The 25,300-nt window shown below is 41.8% G+C and overlaps 1 protein-coding gene across 2 annotated transcripts; it reads left to right on the top strand.

Annotated features, from left to right (window-relative positions):
- The first annotated feature begins 1,016 nt into the window (after nt 1-1,016).
- Nucleotides 1,017-25,155, top strand: LOC117581961. 2 transcript variants are annotated; one of them, XM_034269444.1, is made up of 12 exons: nt 1,017-1,661; nt 5,932-6,054; nt 7,769-7,932; nt 14,157-14,706; nt 16,167-16,575; nt 16,638-17,068; nt 17,158-17,302; nt 17,369-17,520; nt 17,612-17,928; nt 18,073-18,360; nt 20,392-20,499; nt 24,863-25,155. In XM_034269444.1, the coding sequence occupies exons 1-12, from the start codon at nt 1,514-1,516 to the stop codon at nt 25,058-25,060; spliced, it is 3,033 nt and encodes a 1,010-aa protein (XP_034125335.1). In that variant the 5' UTR covers nt 1,017-1,513; the 3' UTR covers nt 25,061-25,155. The 2 variants fall into 2 exon arrangements, with proteins under 2 accessions (XP_034125335.1, XP_034125336.1); XM_034269445.1 differs by lacking the exon at nt 20,392-20,499 and having other exon boundaries at nt 1,024-1,661.
- The last annotated feature ends 145 nt before the right edge of the window (nt 25,156-25,300 follow it).

A 25,300-nucleotide genomic window follows, 5' to 3' on the forward strand; every position in this document is an offset into this window, starting at 1 on the left:
AGCAAGGATAAGAGAAGTTGGGAACAATCTGGATGTGTTTTCTAATATATATGCTTGAGAGACGGTTTTTTGTGAATTTACTGAATATTATCTTCTACATTTTGTTCGAGAAATTCCATTTTCCATATGAAATTCCATACAATTACTCCGGTTAAAATTTGCAACAAAACTCCCATTCGATCGAGGTTTTCCCACTGTACTTTCTGTACATTCTTCCACCACTATTTTACCTCGTTTTTTTTGTTCTCTGAACTGTCATTATCTTGGTGGTATAGTATATAAATCAACCCCCCTGCTGCCGGTTGTGACCAGAGCCTAGTGAACCTTGGCCTACCCAGGGCGATCTTCTCGCTGCAATCTTTCCATCTCATCTCTCATACTGGGGCGCTGTCACTCATGCAGAGATCGCGACATTGTCGCACGTCAGACGTCGCTCAGAATCCGTTGGCTGTTTCTTTTATCTCCATTCAAGAAATACAGAGACATTATCTCCCCACGATCTTGTCGCATCAACAGCCACCAGCCACCAGCCACCAGCCGGAGGAGAGCCTCACTGAACTGTCACCAACACCAGAGAAGGAACCAATTTAAGTTAGAATCAACATCATCATCATCACACACCGAATGCGTGTGTGTGTGTGTGTGTGAGAGATCTGTGGGGATATGAGATATAGCTGAGATATTGCTGAGACGTTGATAAGAGATTTCCATTTTTCCTCAGATCAGTCACAAAGCGAACGGCAACTGGGAAAGTTGCAAAGGCGGCAAACGACACAAAAAAAAAAATTAAAAAAAAAAGGAAAACAAAATTTATTTTTTGGATAAACAAACAAATTGATGAGGAAAAATCTGTATATGTGTGCGCGTGTGTGTGTGTGAGAGGAAAGTGGAGCAAAAGTGGAAACCTTGAAAACGGCAAGCCACAAAGAAAACACAAATTTGCATAAAATTCAATTAAAAAATGAAAAAATAGTGACACAAAAATAATAAATAGATTAAAATTGAATGCAATTATCTTAGTAAATGTATTAAAGCTAAATGGAATTATAATATGATAAATACTGAATACTGATACTGTTTTATGTATAGTATATGACTATATATAACAACAAGAACTTGGTTTAGTCCCGCGCCAGATGATCACAAATTTCAATTGAATTTAATCAAAATCAAACAAGAAGCAAAGCACAAAAAAAGCAGAGAAAAGAAAAGAATGAAAAAAATAAACATAAACTAGAGATTTAATTTTGAGTGCCTGCACATGTATTAGTGTATCTGTGCGTCGTATCTGTGGCTCTTGTGCATGTGTATTCTGTGACCGAGAAACTTAGTTCTGCGACAGCCTCCTCCGGCAATTTTCTTTTCTTTATTCGCTTTCCTCTGTCTATCGTCAGGCCGTCTGTTCATTGAAACGAACTTCAAAACTATCAACCAAGCAGCCGTCAGTGAGTGCGGGTGTGTGTGCCCTAGTACATGTATTAGTGAGTGTTTCAGTGTCTCTTAGTGTGTCGCCATGGGTAAAATGGTGAACGAAGAAATTGCCACGGAGCCGGTGCAGTTGGAGAAAGTGGAACTCTCGAAATTCGGTGAATACTGCCAGCGGCATGGCATCAATCCGAATCTGATAATGCTCAAGATCACACTCTTTGTGATGTATGGCGGTGAGTACACAGACCCCTACCTAGACCATACACTTATTATCATTAAAAATCCATTACAAATTACCTGCATAACCGTCGCACCTTCACCTCATTGACTTCTTTTGTCTGGCAATGAAATGAAAACGTGATGGGAAATCAACTTACTTGCCTTGCAGAGCCTTTTATGAGTGTCTTAGTCGGCGCCAGATAAGGTCAATTGGGTCCCCTGCCCCTCACTCATCACTCATACGACTTGTTGTTCGCTTTTGGGCGGAGAGTGGGCCATGAGCGAGGGCTTTAACTGATTGCGAAGCGCAAATAATTATTTAAAAATTATACAATTTATTTTTGAGTTTATTTATAATTTATATTTTTTATTTCTGAAACGTGTTGTAGATTTGTATGCCCGAAACTTCACTGGGATTCAAGGGTGGATTATAAATGTATAAATTTACACACACACATTGCCATTCCTTAGGCATATCTAAGTACCTCAAGCGATGCAACAGCTGTACAAAGTCCGAGCCTGAGATTTAAGCACTGGCAGTGAATCTGAATTCATTATCACACTCCGAGTGCTCTGTACCCTCCCTCTTTATTGTAGACATATGTGTACACACTGGTCTCTGGTCTCTGGTCTCTGGTCGGAAGTTATCAATTAGGTTGGATGGAAAATATGTAACACATTTGTATGAATTCAGTTAGAGAAATGAATGCACATTGAGAAAATTTTTCCCAGCGTGTGGCAATTAGGCATTCAATCAAATCCATCTCTCGCTCCCCCTCTATCGCTGGGTTTTCCCCGTCTCTGTCTGGGTTTTCTCTCCATTAGATTGTGTGTGTATTTTTTGTATCTTTTGTAAATAAATCTAGCTTATGTGATTTAAGCTAGAGAAAGGTTTGCCTCTGTCTCTCTCTGTCTCGTTTCTATCTCTCACTGACCGTGCGCCATTTTTGTTTTCTCTGGCGGTCAATGACAAAAACAATTTGCCATTCCACCAGCCCCAACCCTCGCTAGTGCTACCCCTGCCCCATGTAGTCTTATGCCATTAAACCCAAATTGTCACTAAAATAAGTATTAATGCGTTTTTTATTTGAGTCCAGATTTGCCGACGATTTTTCGTGTTGCTTCTTATTTTGGGGCTTACTTTTATTTTCAAGTAACAATTTTTGTGTGGAGAGTACAAAAGTTTACTTTTGAATGGAAATTATATATATTTTCTTTGAGAGCATGACATCATTCGAGGCAAATGATACAAAGAGAGTCAATTAAGTAATAATTAAAATCCATTAATCGAAAGCAGATAATTTGATGAGTTCTCAGCTCTAGAAACAACAAATTCGATTCGAATTTATATTTATATAATTTATAAAATTTTTAATTCATGCTCATTATGTGAATTTCTCTTATTGATACACTAAATCATCTGTTCTTCAATCGCAAAAATGACTTATGATCGATCACCCATGAACATCAAGTGACAGACTTCAAAGGGAAACCAATTTTATTCACCAATGAGTACCAATCTATTAATTAGCGACAAAATGCCTACATATAAACCTGCTTACATAATTCGGTTAATTGGTTATGTAAAGGAATTCGAGGGGAAATTGTTTTAATTATTATATGAAAATTCATCTGGTTTCGTTTCCGTTTTTTTCATCCTCATATTTCCCTTAAATGTTACAAGGTTTAAAATGGTTTTTAAAATAATTTTCCTGTCATTGAACATTTTTCTTTTGTGCATCAATTAAGTGAGAAAAATATGGCACACACATAAAAATATAATTGAAGTACGGGGTAAACATGTGATTGAAGCCTTTGTTGTGTGCGGAACTTATCAAGCCGAAGCCATTAATATCTGGTGAAATAATAATTAATGAAATTATAATTTTTCGACTATAAATACTAAAAATGTATTTTAAATAAATGTGCATAATGTTATTGAATTTCTTTAAATATGATAGATGCTTTCGATAAAAGTTAATCACTTTTCTATGGTCTTGGATACATATCTACAGAATATTTTCCTTTGAAATCCATCTCATTATAATTATTGTAATAATTATTCCCGAGCGAGTAAGGGTATAACTTAAACGCACAGCAGAGATTCACCATTTTCGAGTAATATGAATATAAATAATTAACTTTAATTTGCCGCTGAAATATGTCTATTGTTTGTGATTGATTTCCTTGTGTTGTCATTTCATCATTGAAACTTTTTGCTTCTCATAATTTGTTTGCACATCCCTTTTCAGTAAATCTTTTCGCTCTCAGTTCTTTTTGTTCTATGCACTTAAATTTTCCATTGTTTTTACTACGTAAATGGAATTTCTCATTTTCCTAACTGTCGATAGAGCAGAGACTGGATACCTAATGGAAGTATCCAGTTTTACCAGTTTTAGTTCCAATTTTCCCCCATTACACTCCGTACATAATCTCGATTTCAGCCGCTTACATACGTACCGTTCGATAAATAGCCGGAAAAACAAAACTGCAAAGTGGAAAAATGAATTGTAATTAATATTTCAGACAGCACGCTGCACATTTGTCAATGTCACTTCTGGGTTTGGCATGTCCGCTCAAAAATGCATAAATAAAGAGCAATTTAGTTGCACTTTCGCCAGCAGATACAGATCCTGAAAAGCAGATGCAAATTTGCCAGTTGACATGGCCGTGTTACGCTTCCTTCCCGAAAAAAACTTTTGTGCATAGTTAAAAATGTGCAAAAAATCTATGGGTATGATGCGAAATATGAAAAATGGAATATTGAATAATTATTATTATTAAAGTGGAATGAAAGAGCAGCACAGACAGAATAAAAGGGAATTTAAATGCACACACAGCTGCAGGAGGGAGGGGACTGTGCTTAATGGCGACATTAATTACGAATGACAACGTGGCAGGAACAGATCCAACCGAATCGAACGGGAATCGTTATGGAAACCTATACTGAGAACGAGAGGGAAAACAGGCAAAGAACATCCATGAATGGCCGCCAAACCAAACAACCCTGACATGCTTGCGTTTCCGTTTCCGTTCAAAGAAGAAAGACAGAGACAGAGTGAGAGTGAGAGTGAGAGAGAGCAAACGGACAATTCATTGTTATTGCATTGAGCAAATACAACAAAAATGTAATGCACACACACAGAAAGAGAGACAGAAGGACAGACAGAAGTCGAGCATATTATTGTTAATTATCTGAGGCGATGCAAAGGCTGTGAAAACCAATTCAAGCCGCCATTTTCACTGTTAACATCTAGGGGGAGGGAAAAGCCAGAAAAGTGCAGTGAAGAGGAAGCAGAAAATCAGAAGAAGAAGAAGCTGCAATTCGAAATCGAAATTTGAGTATCGATACCCTGAAATAATGACAGATTAAACAAAAATCAAAACGTAAACTCCAAATAAAATCAATCAGTAAAAAGTATTCCCTTTACCTATTTTATACGAATTAAAAAATATATTTTAACTTCAAGAGTACAGGGTATAAAAAGATAGCGACTCGGGCAAGTGTTAACTGCACTTAAACAAACGAATTTCATTCAGGACACGCACTTTCCCCTTCCACTTTACTCCACTTCACTCCAATCGGACGCGCACACACAGACAGACACTACGTGGCTCTGCCGGATGGAGATCCTTGGCATGTTTGCATTTAAATTGGTCAAGGCTGTGGATGGTCCAGCTGGAACAGGAGGAGTGTACTATATAAAGAGGAGGAGCAGCATGAAACCGGGGGAGTGTCCTGTTCCATTTCGCCCAATTTGTTGCCCATTATTTCTCTCCATTTTTGGTTGCAGCCACGTAACGCTCTCCCTCTCTCTCCCTCTGTGCGTTAATGTTCATAAATTATTGAAATGCAAGAAGATTATCTGCTGTCCGTTGTCGGTTTCCACTCCGGGGAATGGTCCCCGTGTTCGTGTTGGTCACGCCCGTCCGGAAACCTTTGACGGATTTTAAAGGTGTTTGAGATGAGGTTTTTGGCTGGCTGGATTATATGAGAAATTACACGGGGAAGTACTTTAAATGTAGCTGAGTGGATGAAGCGGTGGACACAAGGGATACGAACTCACCTTAATGAGGGGAAAGAATATTTAACCCATCACTTTCTCAGACTATTCACTGACGTTCACTGAACATTTTAAATTCCATTTAATTAGAATTCTTTAAATGATTACGAATTCAAATCATTGTCTCTGATACATTTCTGCACATAATTAAGTTGCATATTTACATCTCAAGTTTAATTTACAATAAATTTACCCATTCTTTCTGGTTTTGATTCCACAGCCACATCCTCGCTGCTGCCGTACCTGACGATACACATGCAATCGATTGGTCTGACGGTGGAGGAAATTGCAATTATCTACCTGGCGCTGCCCTTCACCACCTTTCTTAGCCCGCCCATAACAGGTGAGTGCAATGCCAAATGGCAGCAGAGAGTGAAAGACAGAGAGAGAGAGAGAGAGAGAGGGAAAGTGTCAAGGGTAAATGTTTTAATGCATCTTAATTAGCGTCAAGCTGCGTAGATTTTAATTAAAACTTTCGCTTTGTTTGACTACTTGCTGAGGCATGAAAATGAAAGCGACAAACACGAATTTAAACAAAGCAAATTGCGCAGCATGTGTATCTGAATAGCTGAGATAGTTTAATAATTTAAAACTATTTATTGCTAGGTAATTAAATAAAATAAGGTCGTGGAGTAAAAAGAGGATTCCTTCCTTCAGATGGTATACTTTTGTTTGTAAATGTTTAGAATTGTTTGATAATTAAATGGAAAAGTTGTGACACTGCTGGACGAATACATGTGCGAGGCTATTTTACAAACTGTATTTCCTGTAATCGATGGACATCATTTTATGGAAATACATATTTTTATATGCCATAAATGCATCATCCATCTGCAGCGGTATCTACAGATTACACCCCAATCCTGGCATTTACATATTTTTAATTTAAAATAAAAATTCTAATTTATACGATATGTCGGCCAGCGAATATATTTAAAAAAAAACCTTTTCTACCCCCATCATAAATGAATATCAGAGTGGATTCTCCTATTGTGTTTTTTTGTTTCCTATGTGACGCTTGTGTGACAGTTCTGTGGTAGCCTACTTTTTTGGGGTGCTGCCTGTTTTTCTGGACGAGTGCAAATAATTTAATTCACTTGCAGTTTAAATGACAATTAAACAAAGTTCTTTTTGTTCTTCTTTGTGGAGCTGACTGCTCGCTCGCTCGCTGTCTGGCTGTATGTGAAGTGCCCCCATCATGCGGTCGGTTGCCGTAGTAGCTTTTTTATTCCCTCTTTGAATATGTATTTGTATATATTTTTTTATGCATTCTTATTATATGCTTTTGCATTTTTAAAATGCATTTGCGGTATAGTATGTCGGCGACAGTGAAGTGACGGTTTTTTTAAACATTTTATGGGGACACTCGTTCCAGATAAATGTTGAAAGAATACACGCAGAAACAAAAGCGGTGGAGAACCGATTGGGTGGTGGGGAAAAGTGCATAAAGCTGGTCAAATTGTCGGCCATAAAAGCTGGTAAAAATATACATTAAATGAAAGCTAAGTGAAAACGCTCGCATAAAGTTTGCTTTATTAACATTTCGATCATTCCACGTGAGTTATAATCATGGTTGATGGGGCTATATAAGAGCATTACAAATTTTCAAGTGGAAGAGCCTTAAAACTAAAGAGACTTTGGATAAATGAAACAGGATATATTTTTAATTTAAAAGCCAACGTTACGGTGATGTCTCCATATAAATATTTATTAAAATCCATTAATTCATTTCGAATTGAAGCCCAACTAGCCCTTGGTTCTCCACAAATGCAAAACTGAAATTTAATCCGCCACAAATCGACCAACAATTGCTGCACCTTAATCCGTCTTTAGTCTGGTGCCGCATTTAAGCTGTGAACACAACCAATCAATGCCTGGCAACGAAAGGGTTGAATACTTATTTTGAGCCAGAGACTTAAACATACACATAAACCCCGGAGATACATTCACACAGATACGCTCAAATAGTGTTACAGCTAGAGAAAATTGTTGGCTGCAATTTTGTCTGCAAATATTTTGGCTTATACATATTACCCGCTGCGCTCTTTTCATTGCAGGTTTTCTCGTTGACAAGTTTGGCAAATACAAGCCCGTTGTGGTTATGAGTCTACTGCTGAATGCGATTTTCCATCACTCGCTGCTGTTCATTCCACAGCAGGAGATACCCGGCGTTGTGCCATCGGCATTCGTCTTAAGGCATCCAGATAGCGGTGACATTGAGGTAAGCTTCTTGCCCCGTTTTTCTGCCTCTATTTAGCATGCAATTTTTCCATCCACTCTTTCACTTAAATCGATTTAAGCATTAAGAATTTAAAACTTAATTAAGTTAGTGAAAAAAGTAACTCAAATTCCTAGATTATCATCGCTAAATGTAATTAAAAATTCTTGAAATCTAAAATCAATTTCCAAAACTATTCCTTAAACATTTCCCACTTAAATCAATCAAGGCAACTGACTTTGTTTCAATTAAGTTGTGTGTTTCTCGCAGCTCCTAAGCCTCTTGAGGTTGTGATCTGCTTAGAGACTGTGGTTAAGGTGCGTGGGCAAATACCTTTAGGAGCTTGTTTAGTTAAGAGCTAAAAATGATGTGGGCTGCGGTTGCAACCAGCTCTGCACTTCCTGCCACTCCTTCCCGCTCTCTGTTTTGTGGCAGCTATACTTGGTATTCCCTTGTGTCTTGGGAAGAAGAGAAAGTTCCGTGCTGCAGAATTCCCTTTTCTGTGCCAGAGCAGCTGTTGCACGTTGTACGTGGTATATAGTTTTAATGCGCTTACTTCATGGTTACTACTCATTTCCCAGTCTTTAAAGGAAGCTCCTTCTCATTACTTCACTTCCCATTCGGAGACTTAGCCACTTGTGCACAAGTTAACCGTTTGAATGGGGAGTTGAATGCAGGCGGCCTGATTGGTTGAGACTGATGAGAAACTAGAGTGCAGCTGGGGGTAGAAGTTGCATAAGTTGTTTGGTTATAGACTCTTGATGAATGATATATGCTTAAATGTACGAGTTTACTTTTGGTTGGCTTTATTCCAGAGTTATTTGTTGTCATTTGGTGGCAACTTTGTGATGTGAAGCTGAGGATTGTTAGGGAATTCTAAGGAGTTTGATAACTTTTTATACATGCGATGCCATGGGACTCTGATAGTTGATAGTTAAAAATTTATATTTATTCACATATGAAGTCAGAGAGATATTTATATAATGAAGGTAGGGGAAACCTACAATAAAATAAATACAATTTATACAAATTGTGGTAAATGATTTAACTTTACTATTAAATGCTTCCCTGAAATATAAAAACTGTAGAAATTGAAGGCATTTTTGAAGGCCAATATTGAAATCTTAAATCCTTTAGGCTACTTCTTAAACAAATCGATCCCCTGAGATACGAGCAGCAACGAGTTTTTAGAATGCATTTCATGAATTGCTTCGAATTTCGTGAGGAAAGTCGTACTGCGCTGCCAGACAAATTTCAATTGCAATTGTGCGAAGCACGTTGCCAAAAACCGCAGTTGCCACCGTCACCCTCACACTTTGAAGCTTCTGAAGCCCCTCTGTAAAGCTCATCTTTGCCACACACTCCGCATGCGGCAGCGCCGCTTACAATGGTTCCCACTTCAGTCACGGCATGTCTCTATTTGAAGCCAAAGCGAGAGAGAGAATTGAGAGAAAAAAGAGGAGCAAAGTAAACTACATAAAAGCCGGCATTTATTTGAGGCAACGTGAAGGCAACATTATGCTGCCACATGCAACACACGCACACCAATGCTTTACGCAAGTACATACCCTCACAGCCGTGTGTGTGTGTACTTTGTGTATCTAATGCGTGTCACGGATGCCATGCCAGGCCGCGTGGCCGCGACTCTACGCTGGCAGATGCAGCTACTTTCTGCAGATTTCTGTGCGCCCAGCACTGTGCCACATGCCGGGACACACACAAACGCAGACGGGACACACGGAGAGGCGAGTGCGAGATATACGTATATTACGTATACGCATGTGGCACAAGTAGTTGCTGCATCTGTGAGTGTTTGAGTGATTTTTTTTGTGTGCGCGCGTGTGTTCTCTGTGTGATAGTGAGTGTTTGTGTCACCCCAGTGAGTGCTGCATCCAGCCAAACGCAATCCGTTTGCCATTTTTTGTGTTCACTTGTGCCAACGCGTTGTGGGTCGGGGTCGGTATCTGTCTCTGACTCTCACTTCCATCTGCATTTGTGCATAAATTTGTGTCATGTAAAATCATCGAAATAAAGCAAATAACTGTCACACCACAAGGGGAAGTAAGAAATTTGTTGTACAAGTATTTCTTGGGATTCTTTCCCTTGGCTTTTTCTTTTTTATTGATAAACACACAGAGACACTCACGTACGAGGAGAATTCGTATATATTTCTTATGCTTATGATCATATCAATGCAAACGATTCGGAGCTGTGTTGGGGGTTATTGCTGTGCTTGTGTCCTTCGTGTCCTTTGAGCTGCTGGTCATATGGGGCATAACAAATGTCGAGCACTGTATTCTTATTGATATGGTTTCGACGCATTATGCTTAGCCAGGGATTTACATGAAATATGCAGCCAGAGGCGAAGGTGTTCAACCACATGGATAGAGGGAAATTGTAAGCTAAAAATTGAAGAAAGACCGACTGAAAAATAGGGAAGGGATTTGCTGTAATAAGTCCACGATGGAGATATATTTCGAATGTGTAATCCAGCAGAGAAAATATCCATCTCTGACTTTCTTTCACTTACGAACATCTACCAGAATGTTTCACGTTTACCGGCTATAAAATGAATGTAGAACTACATGCAGTGATGCTCTCCACTGATCCACAAACTGCACGAGTAGTGTCTCTTGAAATTGCATTCTTTATGACAGTCACACCTTTTGGCAATCGGCAGCAATTTGCACAGGCTGCAGCTCACACAAACCCAGGGGTATGGAGAGTTTTGCATAAATCGAATTATGGAGAGAGTCAGACCAAACACAGATAGGACAGACAGGCGGGGCAGACAGATATTTGAATGGGATGGATATTCTGCTAAAACGAAGGCAGGAGAGGCACGTCGGGCTAAACAAATTCAAATGGAAAATGGAAAATGACAGAAGCTGCAGGAGCAGCAGAGGGAGCAGACAGTTGAAGTAGAAGTATAAGCCAGGCAGCAAGTAACACGGAACCGAAGCGCCTCTTGACAGCTAACAAGCAAACGGAAGGCATTAGAAACAGCTCACCAGAACCAGAACTAGAACCAGAATCCAACTACAAGATACGCAGATACATATACATCTTGAAGAGGTGGGTGGGTGGAGCAACTGTGGGATAGTTCGAGAGTTCTACAAGAATGCCAAAAAATCCACTTAAATGCGAGTGCACATCAGGTTTACATTGGGTGTGGTGTGAAGGGGCGTCTGTCTGTACACGAGTATCCAAGAGTCTACGACTGTTTGTACCTACGAGTGTCTCTGGTTCTAGTTCTAGTATCTGTATCTGTGCATGGCTAAGGGTCCCAGGCTCTATTTGTATGGGTCTGCCTGAATCTGTAAGATTGTTTTGGGGTCTGTGTGTATATCACGTACATTTATCTTTGTGTCGTTTTGGCCAGCACTTAAGCCACACTAAAACACCAACACCACGACACGCACTCTCCACCCCACTCTCCCCCACACATACATTAAAATCTTTCTTCTGAGCGGGAGAGAGCATTCATGCCATTCCCGTTAGCGCCGTAATGAAACGCAACGGGAACTCCTATTGAGGGGGATTGGGAAATGGTTTGGTAGTGTGCGGACTCCCTGGCCCTTGGCCAAAAAAGCCAGTGGCCCTAGGCTTCATTTGCTTCATTTCATGAAAGCATCTCTTGGATACGCACACAAACACACACAAATACATGCTATGGCCTGCTCTCCGCTGCGAACATTCCGCATTTGGTACTCGGCACTTGGCACGGGCGTATATTGAATTTGTATTTATGATCTGCCCATAAAATACAATAACACCACTAAAATGGCTGCATCGAATGCGCCAGATATGCTGGAGAAGTGAGAGCTAGCCGAATAGGGAATGCTCTGATTGAGGAGGGAAGGGAATTTAAGGGAAGAGAATGAAAGAAAGATTTTAAGTAGGGTCCCGAAGCGAGCTGGGAACATAAACTGGAAGATATAAATGTTATATTAAAACTAATGAAATATTGGAAATATTCGTTAAGAATTTTCCAAGAATTTTTCTTCTTTTCCACGTATTTTACTTGGTTTAAGGTTAACCTCTTTCTGGCAGAAAATCAATGCGTTGATCCATGGTTTTGTAAAGTAAAATTGCTGTTTTCTGTTATGCAAATTCTTAGTGCAAAAAATATTCAAAAATGTTATGCCTTTATTTTCTCATTTAATGACAGTGAGCCCCAGAAAATTTGATCCGTTACGGCCAAGATTATGCGAAAGTCTGAGTACCTTTTCAACGCCCTTTCCTAGTTACCATTATCCCCCTTGCTCTGGTTGTTGTGCCTGTGCCCCACACCAACAACTACACTGAAATGGCCATCATACCCTTATAATAGTACTCGTAGCGAGCACCACTCCAACAGCCTGAAAACGCATCTTATGGCTACATTTGTGTTCATTCCGCACGTTCAGACGGACGTCGACGTCTCCATCCCACGACTCCCACAGCTTGGAACTACTCCTTGGCCGTATGCCGTGTACAGTGAACAGTGTACGGTGTGTGCCAGGTCCCATGTCCATGTCCTGTTGCTTGCGGTTTACTATTTTATGCCATTATATAGCCGAGAGTTCGGTTTGCCGAGTGGCATAAATTTATTTTGGTATCGAGAACAGCAAATGGCGAATGGCGGCTACGGCGACAGCGACGGCGACGGCGATGGCAAACGGAAATTACCATTTTATTATTGCAGGCACTGGCGCTGGGCTGGGTCATGGTCGATGCCCAACACTCAAACCAGAAGCAAACCAAACCAATCCAACCCTTGGGACTGCCACTGGATGAGCCTTATTGAATTCACATTAAAATTGGTAATGGATATATGCAGATACACGAACACAGACTGCTGCACAGATGCAGATACATAAAGAGAGCGAGTGGGGCTATGCTGGGGCTGCATACACACACACACACACCCACACACACATATGTATTTGTGTACATTTATTTATGCCAGTGTTTGTGTTACAATATTATGCCAGAGGGCTTAAGTTCGTGTATGAGGCCGTATGATAGGTTAAGTGCCAGTTATGGTCTGGATTTTGATGTCTGATAGAGAAGGACGTGTGGGCAGAGGGCGTATGTGATTGCGAGTGTGATTGAGGGATTGTGGGAAAATGGTGCATGGCTTAGTAGAAGCTTATGGGTTGGGAATAATGGTCTTCTCATTATCGTCCCAGCGGATGCCATCACCGCATGCCTGAAGATCATCTTCAGCATCCTCAGCTACATTTTCAGCTACATCAGCAGCTACGTCTTCCTCGGGAACATCTAGAAGGGCATCCCCTGCAGCTTGTTCATCGGTTTCGATGAGCTCCCCGGCAACACCGAAGCAGTCGTCCAGTCGTGCGTTCCATTCTTGCAAACTCTTCGTAACATTTTTATTCTCGCGCCTCGCTTCTGCTGAAATTATTTCGGTGAGTTCATGGCCCGACCACCTGGCGAATCTGCCAGTCGGACCAAAGTATTCGCTTCCATGCGAAACATCGTAGACAACGTTTCGCAAGGCCACCAGATATCGGCCGTCCTTATTGTTGCAATTGAATTCGGCGAGCAGCTTCTTGGTCAGCATGAGGTTACGCAGCGGCTCGATCAATAGTGTGTGGCCAGCATCGCAGTAGTCCTGCTCGTCGTAGGTGTCCTGGTTGAAACGCATCCGCCTAAAGATCAAATACCCTACCACGACCGTGGCCGCTATAATGGTGTGCACCGAGGTAGCTGCCTCACGAAACTGCTGGCTCCAAAGCTTATCCAAAACAGATGACATTTTTGTGAAATAATTTCGTTCCAGAAAAACTACTTCTAGCACGATTTGTCCAGCTCTGAATCGACAGTCTTTTTTGAACAGAAACAAACAGACTACTGGGTGCAAGTTATTTTTTGATTTTAATGTCTCTCCCGGAAGGGACTGTCTACTATTTCGCTATTCAAGGAACTAAATGAAATTAGTTTTGATTGAGTGGAAAATAAGTAAATAAATATACAAAATATAAACAGTTTTCAATGGGGAAAGTATCAACAATTTCTACTACCTCTAATCTTATGATTTACTTTTCTTTAATTATACCTAAGAACCTTCCTAACTTAACACACTGAACAAAAATATTTCAACAAGACTTCACGACAAAAGCCAAGAGAGTTCGCACCTCCGTTTGCCTCTATCCTCTTTCTCTCTCCTTACTAATCTCCAATACTTTTGTTTTGTTTTTTGCTTTCCCCCATGCAACCGTCAGGTCTGGTGGTCGCCCTGTCCGAGCAGAGAGTGTCCGGAGGAGCCTGAGCTGGAATTGGCCGTGCATCAATGCGTTGACTATTGTTTGATGCAAGAGCAAGTTAATCCTCAGCTCTATACCAATACGCCGGCGTATGATGTTTATCCAACGGCAACAACAAGAACAACAAAGGGAGCAGCTACTAGGACATCAACCTCAACAACAGAGAGGATTACAACAACAACAACTGGAATGAGCACATCGAGCAGCACGGGGTATGCCACAATAGAGTCAGAGTCGGAGACGGAGGCAGCCTCCACATCAACATCAACATCAACATCGCCCACAACAACCACATCAACTACAACCACTACATCGCCGGCATCATCATTACCAGCATTATTCGCAACGCAAACGAGAAGCAGATACCAAGAAGTACTTAATATGTCATCGACCATGTTCCCGCCACTGGAGAATGCATCAGCCATGTCGTTGGTGGTGGCAAAGGATACCGAGGAGCAGCAGGCAACGTCAGCTGAATTGTCAGCCATGTCCATGCAGGGATTGAATTGTAAGTGACATGATGAACCCTTCTTTGAATCATACCAATCTAGCTCCCACACGCCGACTGACCACAGGCATTATTATCATCGTAACTTGGTTTCTGCTGGGTGGCTCTGTTGTTCTTCTTTTCAGTTAGCCTCTCCTCCAACTCCAACTCCAACTCCAACTCCAACTCCAACTCCAACCATTCATCGAAGACCGTGTCCGTGTCCATGTCTGTGTTCATGTCCATGTCCATGTCCCCTGTCCATGTCCCCTGTCCATGTCCATGTCCGTATCCTTGTTCATGCCCCTGTCCGTGTGTGTTTTACTTTTATTAGTTTGTTTTTTTCCGTCTTTTGTGCAATGGAAGCAAGGACCAGGGAGGCAGCAGGCAGGAGCAGCAGTAGAAGCAGAACCAGAGCTTGTGGGTGGGTAAAAACTTGCACCATAAAAGCCAAAGACCGAGTCGACTCTCTATGAAACTAGTAGTAACAAAAAAATATAAGTATAATTCAACCTGTCCCACTCTGCTTGTGGATTGTGGCTGTGCGTTGGTCGGGTGGTTGGGTGGTTGGGTGGTGCTGCGGAGTGGGAGTGATTGTCATTAAGGCCTGACGTTTTGTGTGGAGCCAAAGTTTACGGTGGCAAAAGTTTTTTTCCAATTCTGTAGGAAAAACTTCACAAAAGGCGTTTTTATTTCATATTATTAAAAGTGTGTGACAATGGTGAATGGTTGATGGCTAATGGAGGAGTGAAAATGCACATGAAAAGATCGTAGATGATGCCAGATAATGGAAGAAAGAGATTGCTATTATTCTTGGAATATTTTTGGAGGTTAAAAATGTGGAAAAAAATATAAAAAAATTCCATAAGTCAAGGAAGGAGTTATTCTTCTATAAAATAAATAATTGTACGCTTGCAAATCTTATTTATATTTATACTTATTATATAACTGGTGCAGACCCTCGAAAGCCTTCCTAATATCTCACATCACATTTCTGTGCCTCCTCTTCCTCTTGTGCCGCAATCATAAGTCAGACGTCAGTTGTTTGCAAAACTTCCTGCTCCTAAAGCACCCGTAATGCACACAAAACACATTCAAAAAAAGTTTGCTAATGTCCTGCCCAGAAATCACAATGTGAGAATTCCCTGGAGAGGAGCTTGGGCCACCCCTGCGAAGCTGACAAAAGTGCATAACTAACTAAACATGATGCCATTACTGGGGCCTGTACACTTGACACTTGGCACAATTGGAAATTGGTCATGCATGGCCAGCTCGAGCGACAGGACAGGCAACGGCACAGGGACAGAAACAGAGACAGGAACAGGGCCCGGTACAGAGACAGTTTCGACCAAGTTTAGATCGCCTTGGGGGTACAGCAGCAGTAGCAGCTCCAGCAGCACACGAAAAGCTCCAAAGCAATTTTCCTGCCTGTCTGATTATGGGAAAAAACTTACTCTTCTCTCGCCCACTCTCTTTGACAGCCTCCACAGACGGCAGCAACCAGCAGCAGCCTGTGAAGAGCAGCAGCTGGGTTCACTCGGACAATGAGGATGCCACCTACTTTATGCTGCAGATGCATCCCGACCTCGCCGATCCCACCGAGCAGCTGGGCATGGAAATCGAGCAGGATGCCAATGAAACAGTCACCGATATTCTACAGCGTTTCGGCAAGGAGCGGCTGGTCATGGGCAACATCAATCTCACGGACATGGACGATCTCGATCTCCGCTGCGGTGGCCTCGTCCGACGTTCGAACATCTCCGAAATGGGACCCGAGGCCGTGCAGTGTATGATGCAGCGTTGCACCTTCACCTTGAATGCGCCAGAGATCTGCCCGCCGGACTACAAGGAAACAGATGAAACAATCTTTTGGGTTTACTTTTTGTTAAGGTAAGTTTTTTCAGGAGTGCCATGAAGCTCTTACAACTACTTGCTCTTTGCTCTCTTCACAGATTTTTGGCCACTACAATGTTGTCGGCTGGCGTCACCATAATGGATCCCATAGCCCTGACAATGATTGAGAAGTTTGGTGGTGACTTTGGACGCGAGCGTTTGTTCTCCAGCATTGGCATGGCCATATTCTCACCGATAACTGGCATTATGATTGATTATTCATCGCGGGGTCTGGGCTACACAGACTATTCGGCGGCCTTCTATACGTACGATGTGCTGCTGGTGATATCGACCATGTCGGTGCTGATGATGCCGTTGGGCGAGAAACTGCCAGCGGATAATGTGTTTAGGGATTTGTGGAATCTACTGAAGATGCCCCACGTAATTGCCTTTATTATATTCCTGTTTGTTCTCGGCAACTTTTGGGGCTTCATCGAGAGCTTTCTCTTTCTGTACCTCAAGGAGCTGGGCGCACCCAACTATCTGCTGGGTGAGTTCTTGTCGATGTCATTAGTGGTTTGCTCTTTTTTGTTTTATTTGTGATTGCATTTGCGCATTTGGGTTTGATTCCTTTTACAGGCATCACCATTACGGTGGGCACTGTGAGCAGTATACCCTTCCTGTACGGAGCGGAGAAAATCACACGAATCTTTGGTCACGTTAATTTGATTATCATTGCTTTCTTCTCGCATGCCGGACGACTGGTTGGCTATTCCTTTATCGAGTGAGTGCGCGGGGAATCGATGTCTGGCTAATGCAATTTCAAATTGAATTACCTTCTTGTGCGTAGGAATGCCTGGTGGTGCTTCCCCTTCGAGGCCATGGAGTCGTTATCCTGCCATCTCATGTGGGTGGCCGCTGCCACATACTGCTCCATTCTGGCGCCCAAAAGTTTGCTCGCCACTCTCATTGGTGTACTCGGCATGGCCCATTTCAGTCTGGGTATGTTTCCTTCGCTCTAATGAGGCACTTTCACTTTCACTCACATGTGATCACATTTTGCCATTCTGTTCTGTACTGTCCTGTCCCCCAGGTCGAGGCAGTGGCAGCTTCACTGGCGGCCTGCTCATCGGCCAGTTTGGCACTCGAGATGCCTTTCGGTATATGGGCCTGCTGGCCGTTGTCGGTGGCATTGCCTATGGCCTGCTCCATTTGATTTGGCTGCGTAAATTCGATCACACTACCGAGGACTCTGAGGAGGAGGCCGAGGCCGTTGAGGCTGGCGAAACGGAGAAGCTGACTGAGCCAGCTACCAAAGAGCAGGGCACTTCCATGTCCCTGGAACGTTTGAGTCTGATGATTAAGTACAATCAGATTGGCAGTTTGTCATCGTTGCCCAGGGGATCAAGGGTAAGTTTTTCGGGCGGTCCACACTTAAACAGAGGCTCTTAGTTTCACATACTTCACTTTCCTAAGAACTACACCCCTAATTCAAATCTAAATCTTCAATATTTCCATGCATAACTTCTAATTAAAAATTGATATATCTGCCAGGCTGATATCCATGACCATTTGTCAGTGCGTCGCAGCAGCTACAATGTGGAGTCTTTGAGAGGCGTGCCACGGCACGGCGTCATCGGGAGCAGTGCCTCGAAGGTGGATATTCTGCGTTCGGCACTCGAAATCAATCACAAGTCCTCGAACAACTCCATGCTGAGCAAGGCTGATAACAAGACGTCGAATCAATCACTGGGCCGCAACCGTGCCGACAGTGCCCCAAAATTGAATCACAGTAATCTGAAGAACATTTCCCAGCCCGCCCTGGAGGGTGTTGTGCTCGAGGTGAGTCCTCGCTCTCCCCCCACATTCTCTCCCCTGTCCCGTGTGTATCCGTGTGTGAATCTATGTACTGGAAATGCTCAAGTGTGCGTGTGTGTGTGTGTGTGTGGGGTTGTATCTCCGCTGATTGCTGTCAATTGTTTTGATTTCAGCTTTTGTTGTGGGGTTTTGCTTGGTTCTTGTTTGGTTTTTAAATACCCAACATCTGTTGCCACAATAACTTTTTAGCATACGGCCAAGTGTCCTTTGTTGCTTCCTGTCTTTCGGGGTTTTACGTGTGTGTGCGTGTGTGTTTGTGCCTTGACAACCGGATGCCGGGGCTCAACTGCATCCGCTTTAGGGCACGGCTCCGTTGTTCTCCGTTTTAGAGCAGGCAACAGGGAGATTGGGTGGCGGGGCGGGCTCATCTGGGAGGTTATTTTGTGTGTTTGTGTTGTTTTCTATGTGTGTTTGGCATTCGGTTGCCTTTGTTGAATGGTCGTTTCTTTTGATGCCGCTCCAATGGATTCGATTTCTCGTTGCTTTTCTTTGCTCCTGGCACTCCCACTCCCACTCCCACTGCCACGGCTCGGTCTAAATGCTGTCGAACTCGAACTGGAGTCGGCTTTATTGGTTTTTGTTTTCAACGCAAACATATGCGCCACAGGGGCACCATTTTGCCAATTCAGTTGCCGAGCAGCAGCCAGAACCACCAGAACTTTAAAAATGCTCCACCCACTTTCGGCTGGGGAATTGGAAGAAGCTTAAAACTTTGTTGTACTTAGAGCCGCTTTGTAGGTCGTAAATTGTAGTTCACTTTTTATGTATGTCTGTAAAGAATTGGGTAATGGAAGAAATTAAGGTGCAAAGACTTTTCTGAGTGTCTGGAGCTGTCAAAAAAGTATTAAAAAATATCTCAATAATGGTCCCTTTTTTGTAGGAGCATTTTGTAGCGTTTCAGCCCAAGTTTTGCCCTTAACATAACTTTACTTTTTCTTACGATTAGTCTCTCTTCAGAACTCAGTTTCAAAGCTCTTCTACGTTTTTCTCTTCCACCACAATTTATTGCAGAGAGAAACTTCAATTGAAATTGCAATCGAACAAACTATAAACAATTTCAGCTGCCTTGTCCTTTAATTAAAACTTTCCAATGATAAATGTAATCCATACCATTGATTTTAGCTGGGCGAGCCGAAACCCTACCGTTCGGTGCTCTCTTTGCTCATATGCTCTTTCCACTCACTCAGCTATCCGCTCCACTCATAAAACTTTCTACCCTCGGTCTCTACTTGTATACTATGTGTAAGGCTTGTCAAAGTTAATATCATAATTAATTTTCAATGCTTTGAAGCAAAGCTTTTATGGCAACCAGGCAACCGTAATTCAATAAATCAAATGTGGTTGCAGCCAAAGAGAATTGCTGCAGGGGGGCACAGAAAACGAACAGCAAAGAGCGAAAAATAGCAACCAACAAATTAATGAATTTATGAACAAGACAAAGTTTTGCCTTTTGCTCCCTGCGACTGTGCAAAACAGCAACCAACTGATGCGAGAACAGACCCAACTGACAGTTTGGACCATACCATACACATCACTGAACTTAACTGAACTGAACTGAACAAAGCAAACAAAGCCAAAGCAAAAACCAAAGCACAGAGTTCACTTCTGTCATTAAACAAGAAAAATAAATAGGGGCGAAAGAGTTTTGAAACCTCAGCAGGGAGTTGTTCCTCCATCCGGAGTTGATAGAACCCGTCCGTCGTTTGCAAATTGCAGGCCAGTAGTTCAGATCGCAGCAACCCATTCCCAATCCTTGAACCCGGAAGCCATTCCCAGCCAAAAACTTTGCTTTGGCAAAATAAATTTTGTGCAAAACGGGAGAGCAGAGGACTTCCCATTTCGATATTCGTATGAGTGTGTGCCAATGTGTGGGTGTGTCTGAATGAGTGCATCTTTTTTTCTCTCTCTCTCTCTCTCTCTCTATATATATATATAAATGTACTTGTATATGGATAATATATGCTATAGCCAAAAATGCCATTCGCATACAAACAGGGCGTGGAATCAACATTTTTCCCCAGCCGCATGAAAAAGTATCCAAGTGGTTTGTTAACTTCAATACCCGCTGTGGATTTATCCGTAATACCCAGCTCCATGTTAATGGTAATGTACAAGAATCCAACAGAAACAAAAACATTCGAAAAAAAGTACTGTAATAAAAGCAACAACAAAAAACGAAAAACTATGCATGGAATGACGAGTGCAGAAATACCCTTTTTTTTTGGCAGTAAAAAACTATTAGCAAAGGAATTTATATTTTTTATTTGAGCGGCAAGGAAAATGCCAGAATGCATTAAAAGTAATTTTTGTATAGAATAAAGCTCTTAGCTTGAATGTAATTATATTCAGAATTCAGTATCGTTGAAAATTTCTGCGCTTCTTTGACTATTTGCCAACAATGCGACCTTATCGATATGACCTTTCTGCCAAAAACAAAAAAGGGTACTTCAGCACACAAACATATGTAACTGCAAATGCATTGCATGTCCTTCTCAGTCCTGTTCTGGGTTGTTCGGGGATGCATGCGCCCTAAAGTATGCAGCACTGAATACGAATAAACAGAGGAGCCAGCAGAACGAAGGAACAGCAGAACAGTGGCTGCAACACAGCACAAGAGGCAACATCGAGTGGCAGCATCAGCAGCAGAACGGCATCATCCGCCAAGATATTGCCCACTCACTGGGCCGGGCAGGAGGGAGGCAGAATGCAATGGCATGTACAGTTCCCATTGCTGCTTGTTCTCTTTTTTTTTGCTGTTTTATGGGGTGGTTTTTGGGTGGAACACTTTTTTGGGGAAGAAACGAGGGGCTTCGAGGAGAGCGGTTCATGGGTCGCAGTTTGCCAAGCCATCCGGGCATTAAGTTATTTCGTTGAATTAAAGCCCGCACTTGCGCCATTTGACTTTTGGGCATCACTTGTTTTTATGTGCATAACCCACAAAAACCCAACACCCCATGCTCACAGTCCACATGCCACATGGCCCCCATCGTTTTTGCATTTCCTTTCCTCTCTCTCTCTCTCTCTCTCCTCTGATGCCTTTGCTTCCTCTGCTGCACGCTTAGTTGAGTTTAGTTTAATTTTGCACACTCGTCGAGCAATTTGAGCTCGCTCCTCACATCTCATCACATCGCATTTAGCATTATATTTTCTTCTTTAATTTTTTGTTTTTAGGTTTTTATTCACAGCTCTTTAGTCTTTGGGTAACTTTGAATAATGTCCTTTTTGTTCTATGGCAATTTTTATTTTTTTTTTTACCCTCTGATTTTTGTTTAGGTTTTACGCCAAATGATTTGCTGTGGAACTTAATTCAAGTTGACAAAAAGGGAATAGCAATGGCAGCTGTTGCAAAAAGCAACAATGTCTGGTTTTCCATTTGTTTCGAGGGGTGTGTGGTTACAGCGGGAGGTAGAGCTTGATGGGTGGCAAATATCTGTGGGTCGTCGGGTGGGGATACAGGAATGTGGATGGGATGTGGATGGATGAGCGTAAAAGAACAGCATAGCCATAGAACAAACAAACAAGGCAAAAGCATAGCAAAAGGCAACGTCTGTTCGAATGTGGCAAATGATTTGAAACTTTGAAATCTACAGTGTGGCCAAGCACGATTTGTGGGTTAAAATAAAAGTAAATTTCGCTCGCTCCGCGCTCTCAGAGAGTTATAATAGAAACTGCTAACAGCTTGCGGTAACAGCGTTTTCAGAGTGTGATAACAGCAAACGGTTACAGCTGGCGCTAACAGCGAGTGGTTACAGCCAGCTGCTGCATTGATCGGTAACAGACTGTTAATGGAGCTGCATGTGGAAGCAAACAAACTGTTAACGTGGTATGTTAACAGATCTGTGCCTCTCGCGAGCTGCTGTCCTGAACAAAAGAGAAAGAAAAGAAAACGCAAAGAAAGAAATTTCTAAAAATTATTCGAAAACTGTAGGTTTTCTTGCAGTATTATAAAATAACTAATTTTCACATCACCAACTTTAAATTTCTTTAAAATAAAAAGTACTTTGCTTAATATTTCTTTCATTCATTGCCCTCGAACCACTATTCAGTGCCTGCCATAACAGGAACAACAAGCATACCAATCGCATTCTCAATATTTTACTATTGCCAAGGCACGTATGTACGTACATATGAACATATGTATGCATGCATGTATGTACAAATGAATGAATGTATGAATGTATGTTGTAACTTGCTTCTTCGATTTCCTGTTTGTTCTCTCTACTGCTATTGCTTCTGCTTTCCAGCTAGAAAATATTTCCCATATTCCTCCACACACACACAAGCACAAAAAAGACCGCACACACACAAACATTGGCACCACTTTTTGCTGGTATTATTTTTATTTCTTTGGCTATGAAAACGATTTATCGATGTGTAAGAGGAAGCGGTGGAAAAAAAAGCGGAGAAAGAAAGAAATATTTATAGGAATGATCACAAAATGAATGCCACGTAATGCGATGCTGTTGGCAACATTTGTCATTGTTGATTTTGGCCAGAAAGGACTTTATATCCCAGCATTCATACGCGTCTACTCGAGTTTGTACTCGCACATAAATATGTACATATATCGAGGCCAATAACTTCTTCAACATAACGCACAAAAAGTGAACGCGAAATTGCGCGTAAGTAATGCCCATTGTGAGTCCCGTGACGAGGGGGAACAAGATGGGGCGTGAGTCAGGGAAGGCGTTGGGGTGGTGGCTAGAGTCGAAGCAACAGAGGGAGCTGTAGGTGCAGAAAGCAAAAAGAAAAAGTGGAAGCCAAACAATGGAATGGAAACAAAAGCAGCACAAAATGAATCGGGTGGGTGAGGAGGGGAGAAACATTATAGAAATTCTGGTCGGTCCCTGTACTACAGAGAAAGGAGGGTGCATCCTTCGGCCTTCCCTCTCTTTTCCAACCACACATGGCACTTAAGATGCGCATTTCTATAAAGAGTGGTACCTCCACACATACACATTTGTGTATATACATATGTGGGTGTATGAATGTTTGTTGGGAAAACTTTTGTGCATTCAACTGCAAGGCCTCTGTACCCTCCTTTTTCGCCGGCAGCCTGCAGCGTTTTAATAAAAAGCCAAACAACAAGAAAGCAACGCCCGATGCATTGCGAATTATCCAAAAAGTTTGATGACGTGGAAATGCCTTTCTACAATACACCAACCAGCAGCCGAGCGAACAAAAAAATAACACCAACCGGCGATTTCGTTGCAATTCAGTCGTGCATATGCGGGAGTAACTCATCCGGAATGCTTATGAAATGCAGCAGAAATCGAGTGTTGGCTAGAAAAAAGTACACATCATTTGGCATTCTGGACAGGAAAAGGAGTACACTACAATTTATATGTGTGTGGCAGGATGGGGGATACCCTGAAGATGGTTGAATGAGTTTGGGAGATGGTTTTATGTCAAGGGAATGGGATAGCTATTGATACGTTATGCATATACATATAAGAATTGTTAGACCACATTTGCATTCTACATAAATAATTAATCCAATGAGAGTGAAAAGAGTTCCAAGTTTCATCTGCAAAACAGACTCCATCTTTATTGCATTATTTACCACCAAATCAATTTATTCCAAATTATCCAAAACAAACAGATAGCTCATAAAAAACATTCACTTTTAGACCTTTGTGTGTAGCCAAACAAACCTCCATCAAAGCATTTACCCAACCCAAAACCCAGTGGCTGCAACTCCATTAAATATTATTTATTGGCCACTTAAAATTTCCATGTTTAAACTGAAATAAGCATGCATGTTGATTATACTTTCCCGCATGTGCATGAAAGCCATCGAGAGCATTGAGGAAAAAACTAAAAACAAGTTAAGTGAGTAAATTGTAAATTGCACTCCACGAGTACCACAGAGACCAACACACGATTGCGCACAGAGTTTTGGGAATGCTGTTTTCAGTTCTGTTCTCTTTTAAGTACCCTTGCAGAGAGTATTCAAGTTTTTGCACTTTTGAATAGAAAGCATTTCTGGCAGTTTTAGTTTAGATAAGCAGCAAGAGCACAGAGTAATTATAGCCAGGTCCGTGTGTCCGTGTGTCCGTGTTTGCTTTCTTCATTAATGCCCTCTCTCAACGGATCTGCAAGGGTATCTACAACGTCGCCTCCTATAAGCACTATAATCCCTCCTTTATTGTTTAGCTTATGTTTTTATTTTATTTGCAATTGGTTGGTTAATTTTAAAGCTCGTTATGGAATTGGTTTTTGCACAAACTCTACCTTTTTAATTGCTGAATGAATGTGTGGCAGAGTGGAAAAACGAAATGTGTGTGGTTTGGTTGAATGTACGCGTGTGTCAGCACACAAACTGCAGCCACTGTGCAGTGCAAATATTTAGCATGACTTATTGTTGTATGTTGCGAATTGTTCTGGCATGTGGCATGGCATTGACATAGCTTACGTATTTGGATGTTAAAATGTTGCTCACTCACATCTCCATTTCGTTTCGCAGGACCAAGAGGGTCGCAAGGTCATACCCGAGGAGACAGAGCTGCATACCTCAAAGACCACGGTAAGTCTGGGGGAGGCGGAAAAGGTGGAGCCACCACAGCAATCCAATGGGAATGGCAGTGGGCAGAGCCCGCAGGCGACGAAACCGCAGCAGCAGCAGCAGCAGCAGCAGGAGGATGACAAAACTGATGCCACCTGATGGTGAACACAAATCTCTAACCAGCCCCAACGTGGCGTATGAGTGATATTAATAAACCAAAAGCGAAGGAAAAACAACTAACGTGAAATCCAATTTAGAGAAGAAAAAAACCAAAACTATTGTCTAGTTTTACTCGTGTGTGTTATGTTATATAAATGTATATGTCTATATGAAATAAACCAAATGTTGTTAGAGACAGAAAATATGAATTCAATTTTACTCCCCCAACATTTATTGCTG

This window comes from Drosophila guanche, unplaced genomic scaffold (assembly GCF_900245975.1).
Source record: "Drosophila guanche unplaced genomic scaffold, DGUA_6, whole genome shotgun sequence".
Taxonomy (NCBI): domain Eukaryota; kingdom Metazoa; phylum Arthropoda; class Insecta; order Diptera; family Drosophilidae; genus Drosophila; species Drosophila guanche.